The sequence below is a fragment of the Colobus angolensis genome, unplaced genomic scaffold (genome assembly GCF_000951035.1).
Source record: "Colobus angolensis palliatus isolate OR3802 unplaced genomic scaffold, Cang.pa_1.0 Scaffold4, whole genome shotgun sequence".
NCBI lineage: Eukaryota > Metazoa > Chordata > Mammalia > Primates > Cercopithecidae > Colobus > Colobus angolensis.
Genome location: NW_012117376.1, coordinates 8,356,810 through 8,369,071, shown reverse-complemented (window position 1 = coordinate 8,369,071; position 12,262 = coordinate 8,356,810). Strand labels below are relative to the sequence as shown.

Below are 12,262 nucleotides of genomic sequence, written 5' to 3'. Positions count from 1 at the left end.
GCGGTGCCGCGCCAGACTCTGCGTTCTTTAGTCCCTTTGTCCATCCATTCATTCATTCAGGATCGTTTTCACTGTCGGTCCGGGACTTCGACCAGAACCAGGGAGAGGTGGTGAAACATTACAAGATCCGTAATCTGGACAACGGTGGCTTCTACATCTCCCCCCGAATCACTTTTCCCGGCCTGCATGAACTGGTCCGCCATTACACCAGTGAGCCCGGCAGGACCCCTCCCCCGTGCCCTATCAGCCTATCTCCCCTCAGTCCCCCTCAGGTGTCCCCCATCCATCTTTCAATGCGCTCCTCCATTCCCCGCAGTGGGTGAGGTGTGGAACCTGACCCTAGGGACCCAAGTGTTTGGGTGACAGCCCCACACCCCCCTGCTAGTCCACTTGACCTAGATGGGGGCTTGGAGAAGTGGGAGAGGTGGTGTCAATACGAGGCCTTCCATATTGACAGTCTTCACCCCTCCCTTGTCCTCGCAGATGCTTCAGATGGGCTGTGCACACGGCTGAGCCGCCCCTGCCAGACCCAGAAGCCCCAGAAGCCGTGGTGGGAGGACGAGTGGGAGGTTCCCAGGGAGACGCTGAAGTTGGTGGAGCGGCTGGGAGCTGGACAGTTCGGGGAGGTGTGGATGGGTGAGTGTGGCCTCCAGGACTGCCCGGGAAGAGGGGAACGGGAGGGGCTGCTGAGGTGGTGAGAGTCCCAGGACAGCTGCCTGGCGACTCTCCCACTCCTTCCCTTCCCCGACCCAGGGTACTACAACGGGCACACGAAGGTGGCAGTGAAGAGCTTGAAGCAGGGTAGCATGTCCCCGGACGCCTTCCTGGCCGAGGCCAACCTTATGAAGCAGCTGCAACACCAGCGGCTGGTTCGGCTCTACGCTGTGGTCACCCAGGAGCCCATCTACATCATCACTGAATACATGGAGAATGGTGGGTGCCGCCTGAGTTGGCTGCTGAGGGACACTGCTCTCCCCGCTGTCCCTGCCGGAGGGTGAAAATACACCTTTTTTTCTGGCCCAAAGCTCAAGCAAGGAGGGTTTCTTGAGCTTTCCTGGCCCCTAAAGACTCACCTCCAGCTGGGCGCGGTAGCTCAGACCTGTAATCCCAGCACTTTGGGAGGCTGAGGCCAGCAGATTACGAGGTCAGGAGTTCGAGACCAGCCTGACCAACATGGTGAAACCCTGTCTCTACTAAAAATACAAAAATCAGCCAGGTGTGGTGGCGCATGCCTGCAATCCCAGCTACTCAGAAGGCTGAGGCAGGAGAATCCCTTTAATCTGGGAGGTTGAGGTTGCAGTTGCAGTGAACCAAGATCATGCCACTGAACTCCAGCCTGGGTGACAGAGCTCTGTCTCAAAAAAAAAAAAAAAAAAAAAGGCTGGGCGCAGTGACTCATGGCTGTAATCCTAGTACTTTGGGAGGCTGAGACGGGTGGATCACCAGGTCAGGAGATCGAGACCATCCTGTCTAACACGGTGAAACCCCGTCTCTACCAAAAAATACAAAAAATTAGCCAGGCATGGTGGTGGGCACCTGTAGTCCCAGCTACTCGGGAGGCTGAGGCAGGAGAATGGCGTGAATATGGGAGGCGGAGCTTGCAGTAAGCCAAGATCGTGCCACCTGCACTCCAGCCTGGGCGACTGAGCAAGACTCCATCTCAAAAAAAAGAAAAGAAAAGAAAAAAAGACTCACCTCCAGGCATGAGAAAAAGTATATCCTCTGATCCTGTCTGGGGGCGAGCCTAAGGTGGCAAGAATGTTCGGGAAGAGCATTCACCCCAACCTGCCCTGACCTGCCATTCTGTTTGCCTTCTTCAAAGCCCTACCTTGATCTCAGGATGCTTGATCTCAGAAAGCAAATGGGTCCCTAGCCCTGTTTCTCTCCCTTCTGCCCCTGAGCTTTGGGAGGGCAGATCTGCCCTGGAAGCCCTCTTTTTCAGTTCTGAGTGAGCCCCCCCACCCCGCACCCCTCTTGGTCTGATACTGGACAGAGTGAGAGCCCCAGGAAGAGGAATACGAGTTTCTAGCCTCAGTTTTGTTCACACGGATTTGCTGCGTGACAGGCCAAGTGCCTGCACTGTCTCTGGTGCTCAGTTTCCCCAAGAATAACAGCAGAAATCTAAATGGGCTCACCAGAAATAATACAGAGTATTCATCAAGGCCTCTAGCATCTGACTGCCTGGGTCAGAAGTCTGGCTTCATGATTTTATGGCTTTGTGATAATTACATCACCTCTTTCTGTCATGGTTTCCTACTATAATAACGCATTAGTAACTTCCTCATAGGGTCTTGTGAGGATGAAATAATTAATGCATACAGAGCAGTTAGAACTATGCCTACTTTAGGCCGGGTGCGGTGGCTCACGCCTGTAATCCCAACACTTTGGGAGGCCAAGGCGGGCGGATCATGAGGTCAGGAGATTGAGACCATCCTGGCTAACACAATGAAACCCCATCTCTACTAAAAATACAAAAAACTAGCCGGCGCGGTGGCGGGCACTTGTAGTCCCAGCTACTCAGGAGGCTGAGGCAGGAGAATGACTGAACCCAGGAGGCGGAGTTTACAGTGAGCCAAGATCGCACCACTGCACTCCTGCCTGGGTGACAGAGTGAGACTTGGTCTCAAAAAAAAAAAACAAAAAAAAAAGAACTATGCCTACTTCCAGGTGTAGTGGCTCAAGCCTGTAACCTCAGCACTTTGGGAGGCCAAGGTCAGTGGATCACTTGAGCCCAGAAGTTCAAAACCAGTCTGTGCAACATAGCGAGACCTCATTCCTACAAAAAATTTTTAAAAATTAGCCGAGCGTGGTGGTGTATGCCTGTAGTCCCAGCTACTTGGGAGGCTGAGGTGAGAGGACCACTTGAGCCCAGGAGGTTGAGGCTGCACTGAGCTGTGATTGCACCACTGCACTCCAACCTGGGTAAAGAGTGAGACCTTGTCTCAAAAAAACAAAACACAAAAAACCACAAAACTATGGCTACTATATCGTAACTGATCAATAGGTTTGTTGCTGTTATCTGGCTCTGATTCTTTGGGAGTGTAAGATCTATCCTTCTTTCAGGAAGAGAAACAAGCTGTTCATTGGCTAATGGGAAATGGCAAATAGATTATGTCATGTGTATCTTTATTTTTTGTCTCACTCTGTCCTCCAGGCTGGAGTGCAGTGCCACGATCTCAGCTTACTTCAACCTCCTCCTCCTGGGTTCAAGTGATTCTCATGCCTCAGACTCCCAAGTGGCTGGGACCACAAGCATGTGCCACCATGCCTGGCTAATTTTTGTATTTTTAGTAGAGACAGGTTTTCGCCTTGTTGGCCAGGCTGCTGTCGATCTCCTGACCTCAGGTGATCCTCCCGCCTCGGCCTCCCAAAGGGCTGGGATTACAGGGGTGAGCCACCATGCCTAGCCTATCATGTGTATCGACTTTGATTGGTAGTTGCTTGTAGCGCTGGAGAAGGATTCTGAGGTTCATTGGAAGTGAGTGCTGGGAATGATTAGTAACATCTGCCATGGACACAACGGAAGAATGGCAGTAATATGTCTCTGTATTTGCTGTGTGTAGGGGAGGTCTTTGTCTTTGGTAACTAGTTCAGCACTCAAAGTGGTGACACTCAGGTTGCTGTCATCCTTTCACGGGTTTTAATCTCTTGGGAAGGGCCAGTGGTCATTCACTCCATCCTAGCAACTTCCATTCATGTCCAGCTGCCCTCCACTATTAGAGAGGTGGTCCTTCAGACCCCCAGACCCCCTCTTTCTGTATTCCATCCAATATATTCAGCACTTTGTTATTGTTTCTTACTCTGGGATGGGCACTAGGAACATGGATGGATGAAACAAGGTTCCTGTTGTCAAGGTTCCCCAGTTACAGGTACTGGGAAAACCAGAGTTTGTGCCATGGGAAAGTTCCAGCATGCCCATGGGAGTGTAGATGATGATCCAGTTTATTATGCCTGGTAAGATCTAGAGAGGCTTCCTAGAGGGGCAGTCTAACTGGGCCATGAAAGAAAAGTAGAATTTTTTTTAGCAGGCAGAGATGAAATAAAGAGGCTTTGGGGTGACAGCCTAGTAATCTGAGTGCAGGATCTCAAAATTGTTAAAGTGTTTGAAGTCAAAGGCAGAGTGAGGGAAAGAGAAGAAGCTACCAGTGTCGCCCATGCCAAGCTTTGGATACTAGTTGAGGAGCCTGAATTCTACCTTACTGATGATGAAAAACCTACAGATCCCTCCCAGCATGCTCTACCCTAGCCCCTCCCTCTGCAAAAAAACCTTCACATATCCCGGGCATCCTTACCCTGAACACACACTCCTCCATTCTCACTGTTCACTCTTCCTTTTCACATGTCAGACACACTTCCAGACTTCCAGTTGGAGGAGAAGGGTCTGGGGGCCTCCTCCTGGGGCAACTTGGGCCAGCAACTCTTGTTTCTGCCCACAGGGAGTCTAGTGGATTTTCTCAAGACCCCTTCAGGCATCAAGTTGACCATCAACAAACTCCTGGACATGGCAGCCCAAGTAAGGAGACTAGGGAGGGTCTGGGCAAGGGCACAGGCCAGTGGCGTGAAGACATCTGGCTCAGGATTGCTGATCTGTGTTTGTCCCGCAGATTGCAGAAGGCATGGCATTCATTGAAGAGCGGAATTATATTCATCGTGACCTTCGGGCTGCCAACATTCTGGTGTCGGACACCCTGAGCTGCAAGATTGCAGACTTTGGCCTTGCACGCCTCATTGAAGACAACGAGTACACAGCCAGGGAGGGTAAGTGTGAGATTTAAGGGTGATCTGGGCCCTGCAGGGTCTAGCCAAGCAGACCCAGGTGACCTCACTCTGCCTCCTCCTTAGGAGCCAAGTTTCCCATTAAGTGGACAGCACCAGAAGCCATTAACTATGGGACATTCACCATCAAGTCGGATGTGTGGTCTTTTGGGATCCTGCTGACGGAAATTGTCACCCATGGCCGCATCCCCTACCCAGGTTAGAGCCAAGGGCAGGAACTGAAAGGGTGGTGGGAAGGGCAGCAAGTCCATGTCTTCCCACTCAGTTCTTTCCAGTCACAGAATCTGAAACTTTGTAGTTGCATCTCCTCTATCCTTTCAGGGGTATGACTCCAAAATCCCCAGGCAGATGCCACATCTCCCAGAACTGGCTTCCATCTCTGTATCTCTCTTTAATGACCCCAGCTCTTTTCTTTTTCTCTTTTTTCCTCTTTTTTTGAGATGGAGTCTAGCTCTGTTGCCCAGGTTGGAGTGCAGTGGCGCCATCTCGGATCACTGCAACCTCTGCCTCCTGGGTTCAAGCGATTCTCCTGCCTCAGCCTCCCAAATAGCTAGGATCACAGGTGCGTGCCACCATGCCCGGCTAATTTTTTGTATTTTTAGTAGAGACGGGGTTTCACCATGTTAGCCAGGATGGTCTCGATCTCCTGACCTCGTGATCCACCTGCCTCGGCCTCCCAAAGTGCTGTGATTACAGGCATGAGCCATTGCGCCCGGCCCCAGCTCTTTTCTTTAGTTGTGGCCCAGGCAGCCTAGTATGGTAGAAGAGGATCTAGCTCAGGAACAAGAGGTCTACCTTTTATTAGCAGATCTGCCACTGTTGCTAACTTTCTGTTTGGCTTTGTTCAGATCATTCCTTCTTTCCCATCTGTTCTCATCTCTAATATGAGATTAGAACAGTGCTTGGTCAATACTAGGTTATTATCAATCATCACTTTGAACTAGTCACTTCACTTCTAGTTCTAGCCAAGATCATGCCATAGCACTCCAGCTAGGGCAACAGACCAAGACCCTGTCTCAAAAAAAGAAAAAGAGAGACTCCATCTCTTCAAAAAAAAAAAAAATTAAAAATTAGCTGGGCATGGTGGCACACACCTGTAGTTTCAGCTTTTTGGGAGGCTGAGGTGAGAGGATCGCTTGAGCCCAGGAGGTTGAGGGTGCAGTGAGCCATGATCATTCTATTGCACTCAGCCTGAGCAACAGAGAGAGAATTTGTCTCAAAAAAAAAAAAAAGGAAAAATGAGAGACCATTTGTGAAAGAGCCTGACTCATAGTAGGTTGTCAGTATACACTGACTCCCCCACCATCTCCTGGACAAAGCCCTTTACCCCTGAATTCAGCCAAGACAGGGATGGAATTTTTTGAAAGGAACTTGCTAAGAAACTCTGGGGAGAGGAAATGGAGCACAAAGACAGGAGTAGGGAGGTCATGCGGCACAGTGGCTAAATTTGTAGAAGCTTCCCATATCCCCAGAGTAAGGTGAACAGACCTTTGCTCCAAGGAAGGTAAAGACACCTTGGAAAGCCGGATGCGGTGGCTCACGCCTGTAATCCCAGCACTTTAGGAGGCCGAGGCTGGTGGATCACAAGGTCAAGTGTTTGAGACCAGCCTGACCAACATGGTGAAATCCCGTCTCTACTTAAAAAAAAAAAAAATTAAAAATTAGCCGGGCGTGGTGATGCGCACCGGTAGTCCCAGATACTCAGAAGGCTGAGGCAGGAGAATTGCTTGAACCCGGGAGGCAGAGGTTGCAGTGAGCCGAGGTCGTGCCACTGCACTCCAGCCTGGGCGACAAAGCGAGACTCCGTCTCAAAACAAAAACAAACAAACAAAAACACCTTGGAGACAGGTGAAAAGCTGAGGGGCTTCCCTGCCCTAGGCTTGCCTCAACCCAAAGTCCAGGGGTAGTGCTGGAGCTGGAAATACGGAAATACTCTCCAGTTATCCTGCCAGGGGTCCTCACTGCTCCTTGCCTGTTCCCACAGAAGCAAACCCATAGGGAATGTATCTATTAGAAGAAAATAGGCAGTGAAAGCATGATGATAAATGGCAACTGACATGTAGCATTAGGGTCAGGGAGACAATGGGGAGAAATGGGGACCTTGGTAAACTTGCAGCTGCTCCAGCAGATGGTTGCAATTAAGGCGTGGGGGACCCAAAAAACCAGATCTTTTGTTTTTTTAAGAGAAGCCAAAACTTGGAGTTTTAGGAAAATTTGTTCATTTCCATTTATTGGAGATCAAGTCAAATTGTTTAAAAGCACTCTAGGGGCTGGGCACGGTGATTCACGCCTGTAATCCCAGCACTTTGGGAAGCTGAGGTGGGCGGATCACAAGGTCAGGAGTTCGAGACCAGCCTGGCCAACATGGTGAAACCCTGCCTCTGCTAAAAATACAAAAATATTAGCCAGGCGTAGTGGTGGGACCTGTAGTCCCAGCCACTAAGGAGGCTGAGGCAGGAGAATCACTTGAATCCTGGAGGCAGAGGTAGCAGTGAGCCATGATCACGCCATTGCACTCCAGCCTGTGAGACAGAATGGGAGTCCATCCCAAAAATAAATATAAATAAATTAAATAATTAAATGAATAAATAAATAAATAAAACCACTCTAGGGCCAATCCAAAGTGGATCTGTGGATCATACTCTGGCTGGATTTAACCTGTGGGCTTGCATCCCCTAACTCTGGCCATGGCTGTTTAGTTCTGTGGCCTATGTTCTCCTATGCCCTAATTTTAAAATGTGAGAGTCCTGGCCGGGCATGGTGGCTCATGCTTGCAATCCCAGCACTTTGGGAGGCTGAGATGGGCAGATCACATGGTCAGGAGTTGGAGACCAGCCTGACCAACATAGTGAAACCCCATCTCTACTAAAAGTACAAAAATTAGGTGGGTGTGGTGGCATGCGCCTGTAGTCCCAGCTACTCAGGAAGCTGAGGCAGGGGAATCCCTTGAACCCGGGAGATGGAGGTTGCAGCGAGCCGAGACCATACCATTGCACTCCAGCCTGGGCAATACAGTGAGACTCTGTCTCAAAAAGAAAAAAAAAAATAAAATTGTGAGAGTCCCACAGGTAGAGGCCTCCCTTGTACAAGTCCTGGGGAAAAAGGGTCTCTGTTGACCAGGCTTTAGTCCCAAACTTTCCAGGAGCAAAACTTTGATTTTGTAAATACCCTATAAGCTTTTGGTCTTTGGGAACTGCTTGTCACAATCTTTGTTGAGAAGACTGAAGGAGAAACCAGATACTACATGAACAATTTGAAACAGGGAAGGAGGGAGCTGTGTTACTGCTGTGATCACATAGTTCTCCAGAGCAGTTCTTCTTGGGGTCTACATGCCAAACGCCTGCCAGAGGGGCCAGGACCAGCATAAAGGGAGGGAACCAGCTCAAAGACTATTTCATCTGGGTCATGGAGGGGCCTGGGGAACCTTCTCAAGCCCAAATAAGGTCTGCTTTGCTGAGGCCCAGGGTCCATTTGGCTTCCTGATGCAGGATGTCATGTGCCTGGTCTTAAAACTGGAGAGACTTCACCACTGTCTTGGTTGTGGGTGCCCATGCTGCCCTGGGGCCTGAGCATCTCATCATTCCTACCAAATAATAATCATCCCAGGTGCCCTTTATTAATTATTTATTTATGTATGTATTTCAGACAGAGTCTCTCTCTGTCACCCAGGTTGGAGTGCAGTGGCATGATCTCAGCTCACTGCAACCTCTACCTCCTGGGTTTAAGTGATTCTCCTGCCTCAGTCTCTCGAGTAGCTGGAATTACAGGTGTATGCCACCACGCCCAGCTAATTTTTGTATTTTTTTTAGTACAAACAGGGTTTTACCATGTTGGCCAGGCTGGTTTCAAACTCCTAACCTCAGGTGATCCACCTGCCTCAGCCTCCCAAAGTGCCAGGATTACAGGCATGAGCCACCGCACCTGGCCTCAGGTGCCCTCTATGAAGCATCTCTGATCCAGACTTTCTGTGCCTGGATAGATTCGATGCTTTCTGTGATATATATATATAATAATATATATATTATTTTTATTTATTTTTTTATTTTTTGAGAAAAGAGTCTGGCTTGAGTTGCTCAGGCTGGAGCGTAATGGTGCAGTCTCAGTTCACTACAACCTCTGCACCTCCACCTCCTGGGTTCAAGCAATTACTATGCCTCAGCCTCCCAAGTAGCTGGGACTACAGGCATGTACCACCATGCCCGGCTAATTTTTGTATTTTTAGTAAAGATGGGGTTTTGCCATGTTGTTCAGGCTGGTCTTGAACTCCTGGCCTCAAGTGATCTGCCTGCCTTGGCCTCCCACAGTGCTGGGATTACAGACGTGAGCCACCATGCCTGGCTTGTGCACTATATTTGATGCTTTCTCATCAATCCTCATTCAATCCTCATAACAATTCTGTCAGGTAGGAATAGCTATTTACTCTTTACTCTATTTTCCAAATAAGGAAACTGGGCTCGCCCAAGGTCCCACAACTAACATGTGTGTATTATTGAGCATTTAATTTATACCAGGGGAGCCGGTCATGGTGGTGTGCACCTGTTGTCCAGCTATTTAGGAGGCTGAGGTGAGAGGATCACTTGAACCCAGGAGTTCAAATCTACCATGTGCTATGATTGTGCCTGTGAACAGCTGCTGCACTCCAGCCTGGGCAACATAGTGAGATCCCGTATCTAAAACATTTTTTTATTTTTACTTTTGTCCATTTATTTATTTATTTTTTGAGATGGAGCCTCGCTCTGTCGCCCAGGCTGGAGTGCAGTGGTGCGATCTTGGCTCACTGCAAGCTCCACCTCCCGGGTTCATGCCATTCTCCTGCCTTAGCCTCCAGAGTAGCTGGGACTACAGGTGCACGCCACCATGCCCGGCTAATTTTTTGTATTTTTAGTAAAGATGGAGTTTCACCATGTTAGCCAGGATGGTCTCGATCTCCTGACCTCGTGGTCCGCCTGCCTTGGCCTCCCAAAGTGTTAGGATTACAGGTGTGAGCCACCGCACCCGGCCAACATTTTTTTTTTTAAGTAAGTAATCAGCTGGGAACGGTGGCTCACGCCTATATTCCAGCACTTTGGGAGGCCGAGGCGGGCGGATCACCTGAGGGCGGGAGTTCAAGACCAGCCTGACCAACATGGAGAAACCCGTCTCTACTGAAAATACAAAATTAGCTCGGTGTAGTGGTGCATGCCTGTAATCCCAGCTACTCCAGAGGCTGAGGCAGGAGAATCGCTTGAACCTGAGAGGTGGAGGTTGTGGTGAGCTGAAATCATGCCATTGCACTCCAGCCTGGGCAACAAGAGTGAAACTCCATTTCCAAAAAAAAAAAAGGAAATAATCTATACCAGGCACTCCAAGTGGTGTGACTGACATTCAGCAAGTACCGCTTGTGTGACCTTACCATTGATGAAGACCAAGATTCTTTTGGATTGGTGCCCATACTGTGCCAGTTAAATATTCCGAACATTACCGCTGCCTGTGGGCTTCCAGTGCCTGACCTTAACGTCCTTTCTCCCATCAACCCCTAGGGATGACCAACCCGGAGGTGATTCAGAACCTGGAGCGAGGCTACCGCATGCCGTGCCCTGAAAACTGTCCAGAGGAGCTGTACCAACTTATGAGGTTGTGCTGGAAGGAGCGCCCGGAGGACCGGCCCACCTTTGACTACCTGCGCAGCGTGCTGGAGGACTTCTTCACGGCCACAGAGGGCCAGTACCAGCCTCAGCCTTGAGAGGCCTTGAGAGGCCCTGGAGTCCTCCCCCTTTCTCTCCAGCATGACTAGGGGAGATGGAGTTCTTGTGCCATAGTCACACGGCCTGTGCACATATGGACTCTGCACACGAATCTCGCCCACATGTGACACATATGCGTCTGTACACGTGTCCTGTAGTTGCGTGGACTCTGCACATGTGTCTTGTACACGTGTAGCCTGTGCGTGTATGTCTTGGACGCTGTATAAGGTACCCCTTTGGCTCTCCCATTTCCTGAGACCACAGAGAGAGGGAAGAAGCCCGGGATTGACAGAAGCTTCTGCCCACCTACTTTTCTTTCCTCAGATTATCCAGAAGTTCTTCGAGGGCCAGGACCTTATCTAATACCTCTGTGTGCTCCTCCTTGGTGCCTGGCCTGGCACACATCAGGAGCTCAATAAATGTCTGTTGATGACTGTTGTACATCTCTTTACTGTCTACTCTTTGTGGGTGGGCAGTGGGGGTTAAGAAAATGGTAACTAAGTCACCCTGAGTTGGGGTGAAAGACGGGATGAGTGGATGTCTAGGGGCTCTGCAGACCCCTTCAAATGGGACAGCCCAACCCCTCCCCAAAAGATTCAGGGAGACTCCTGCCTGGAATCCCTTAGGGAATGGGTATGTCACAGAACCTTCCTCCCCATTATAAAAGGGCAACAGCATTTTTAACTGATTAAAGGGCTACATTTGACCTCATATATATATATATATATTTTTGAGATGGAGTCTCGCTCTGTCGCCCAGGCTGGAGTGCAGTGGCCGGATCTCAGCTCACTGCAAGCTCCGCCTCCCTGATTTACGCCATTCTGCTGCCTCAGCCTCCCGAGTAGCTGGGACTACAGGCGCCCGCCACCTCGCCCGGCTAGTTTTTTGTATTTTTTAGTAGAGACAGGGTTTCACCGTGTTAGCCAGGATGGTCTCGATCTCCTGACCTCATGATCCGCCCACCTCGGCCTCCCAAAGTGCTGGGATTACAGGCTTGAGCCACCGTGCCCGGCCCAGATTTTGTTTTTTTAAGGCTAGTCAGATGAATCAGTGGGAGTGGAGGAGGAACAAATCAATCTGTAACTATCCTCAGATTTTTTTTTTTTAAGACAGGGTCTCACTTTGTCATCCAGGATGGAGTGCAGTGGCATGACCATGGCTCACTGCAGCCTCAACCTCTCCAGCTCAAATGATCCTCCTGTCTCAGCCTCCCGAGTACCTGGGGCTACTTTCTTGAGGCAAGGAGTTCAAGGCTAGCCTGGGCAACACAGTAAGATCCTGGTCTCCAAAAAAAGTTTTAAAAAAACCAAACACACTTAGCCGAGCATAGTAGCTCACGCTTGTAGTCCTAGCAGATCAGGAGGCTGAGGCATGAGGATTGCTTGAGATATGATTGTGCCACTGCAGCACTCCAGAGTAGGTGACAAAAGGAGATCCTGTCTCAAAAAAAAAAAGGAAGGCTTCATTGAGAAGGTGGCTTTTGAGCAAAAATTCCAAGGTGAAGGAGTGAGCCTTGTATGGAGGAGGGGGAGGAGCAGTCAACCAGAGGGAATAGGGTGAGGCAGGCGTTTACTTGGTAAGCTCTGAGAGAGGAGGATAGATCCTACAGGCCTGGGGCCTTGTGACCTCTGCAGAAGCCATGTTGAGGAAAGTTTGCAGGAATCTTTGCAAAGCTGGTATGATCTGAATTACATTTTATTTATTTATTTATTTATTTCTATTATTTATTTATTTTTTGAAACGGAGTCTCACTCTGTTGCCCA

At 49.7% G+C, this 12,262-nt stretch overlaps 1 protein-coding gene across 4 annotated transcripts in view; it reads left to right on the top strand.

Moving 5' to 3' along the window:
* Positions 1 to 10,940, top strand: part of LCK (LCK proto-oncogene, Src family tyrosine kinase) — a 47,720-nt gene extending 36,780 nt beyond the window's left edge. For 2 of the 4 annotated variants that reach the window (XM_011955429.1, XM_011955428.1), the window contains exons 7-13: positions 61 to 210; positions 484 to 636; positions 754 to 933; positions 4,437 to 4,513; positions 4,605 to 4,758; positions 4,843 to 4,974; positions 10,296 to 10,940. In XM_011955429.1, coding sequence (XP_011810819.1) covers positions 61 to 210; positions 484 to 636; positions 754 to 933; positions 4,437 to 4,513; positions 4,605 to 4,758; positions 4,843 to 4,974; positions 10,296 to 10,498 — 1,049 coding nt within the window. In that variant the 3' untranslated portion in view covers positions 10,499 to 10,940. Of the gene's footprint in view, positions 1 to 60; positions 211 to 483; positions 637 to 753; positions 934 to 4,346; positions 4,514 to 4,604; positions 4,759 to 4,842; positions 4,975 to 10,295 lie in introns of all 4 variants that reach the window. The other 2 variants (XM_011955427.1, XM_011955426.1) reach the window with 1 other exon arrangement.
* Positions 10,941 to 12,262: the final 1,322 nt, after the last annotated feature.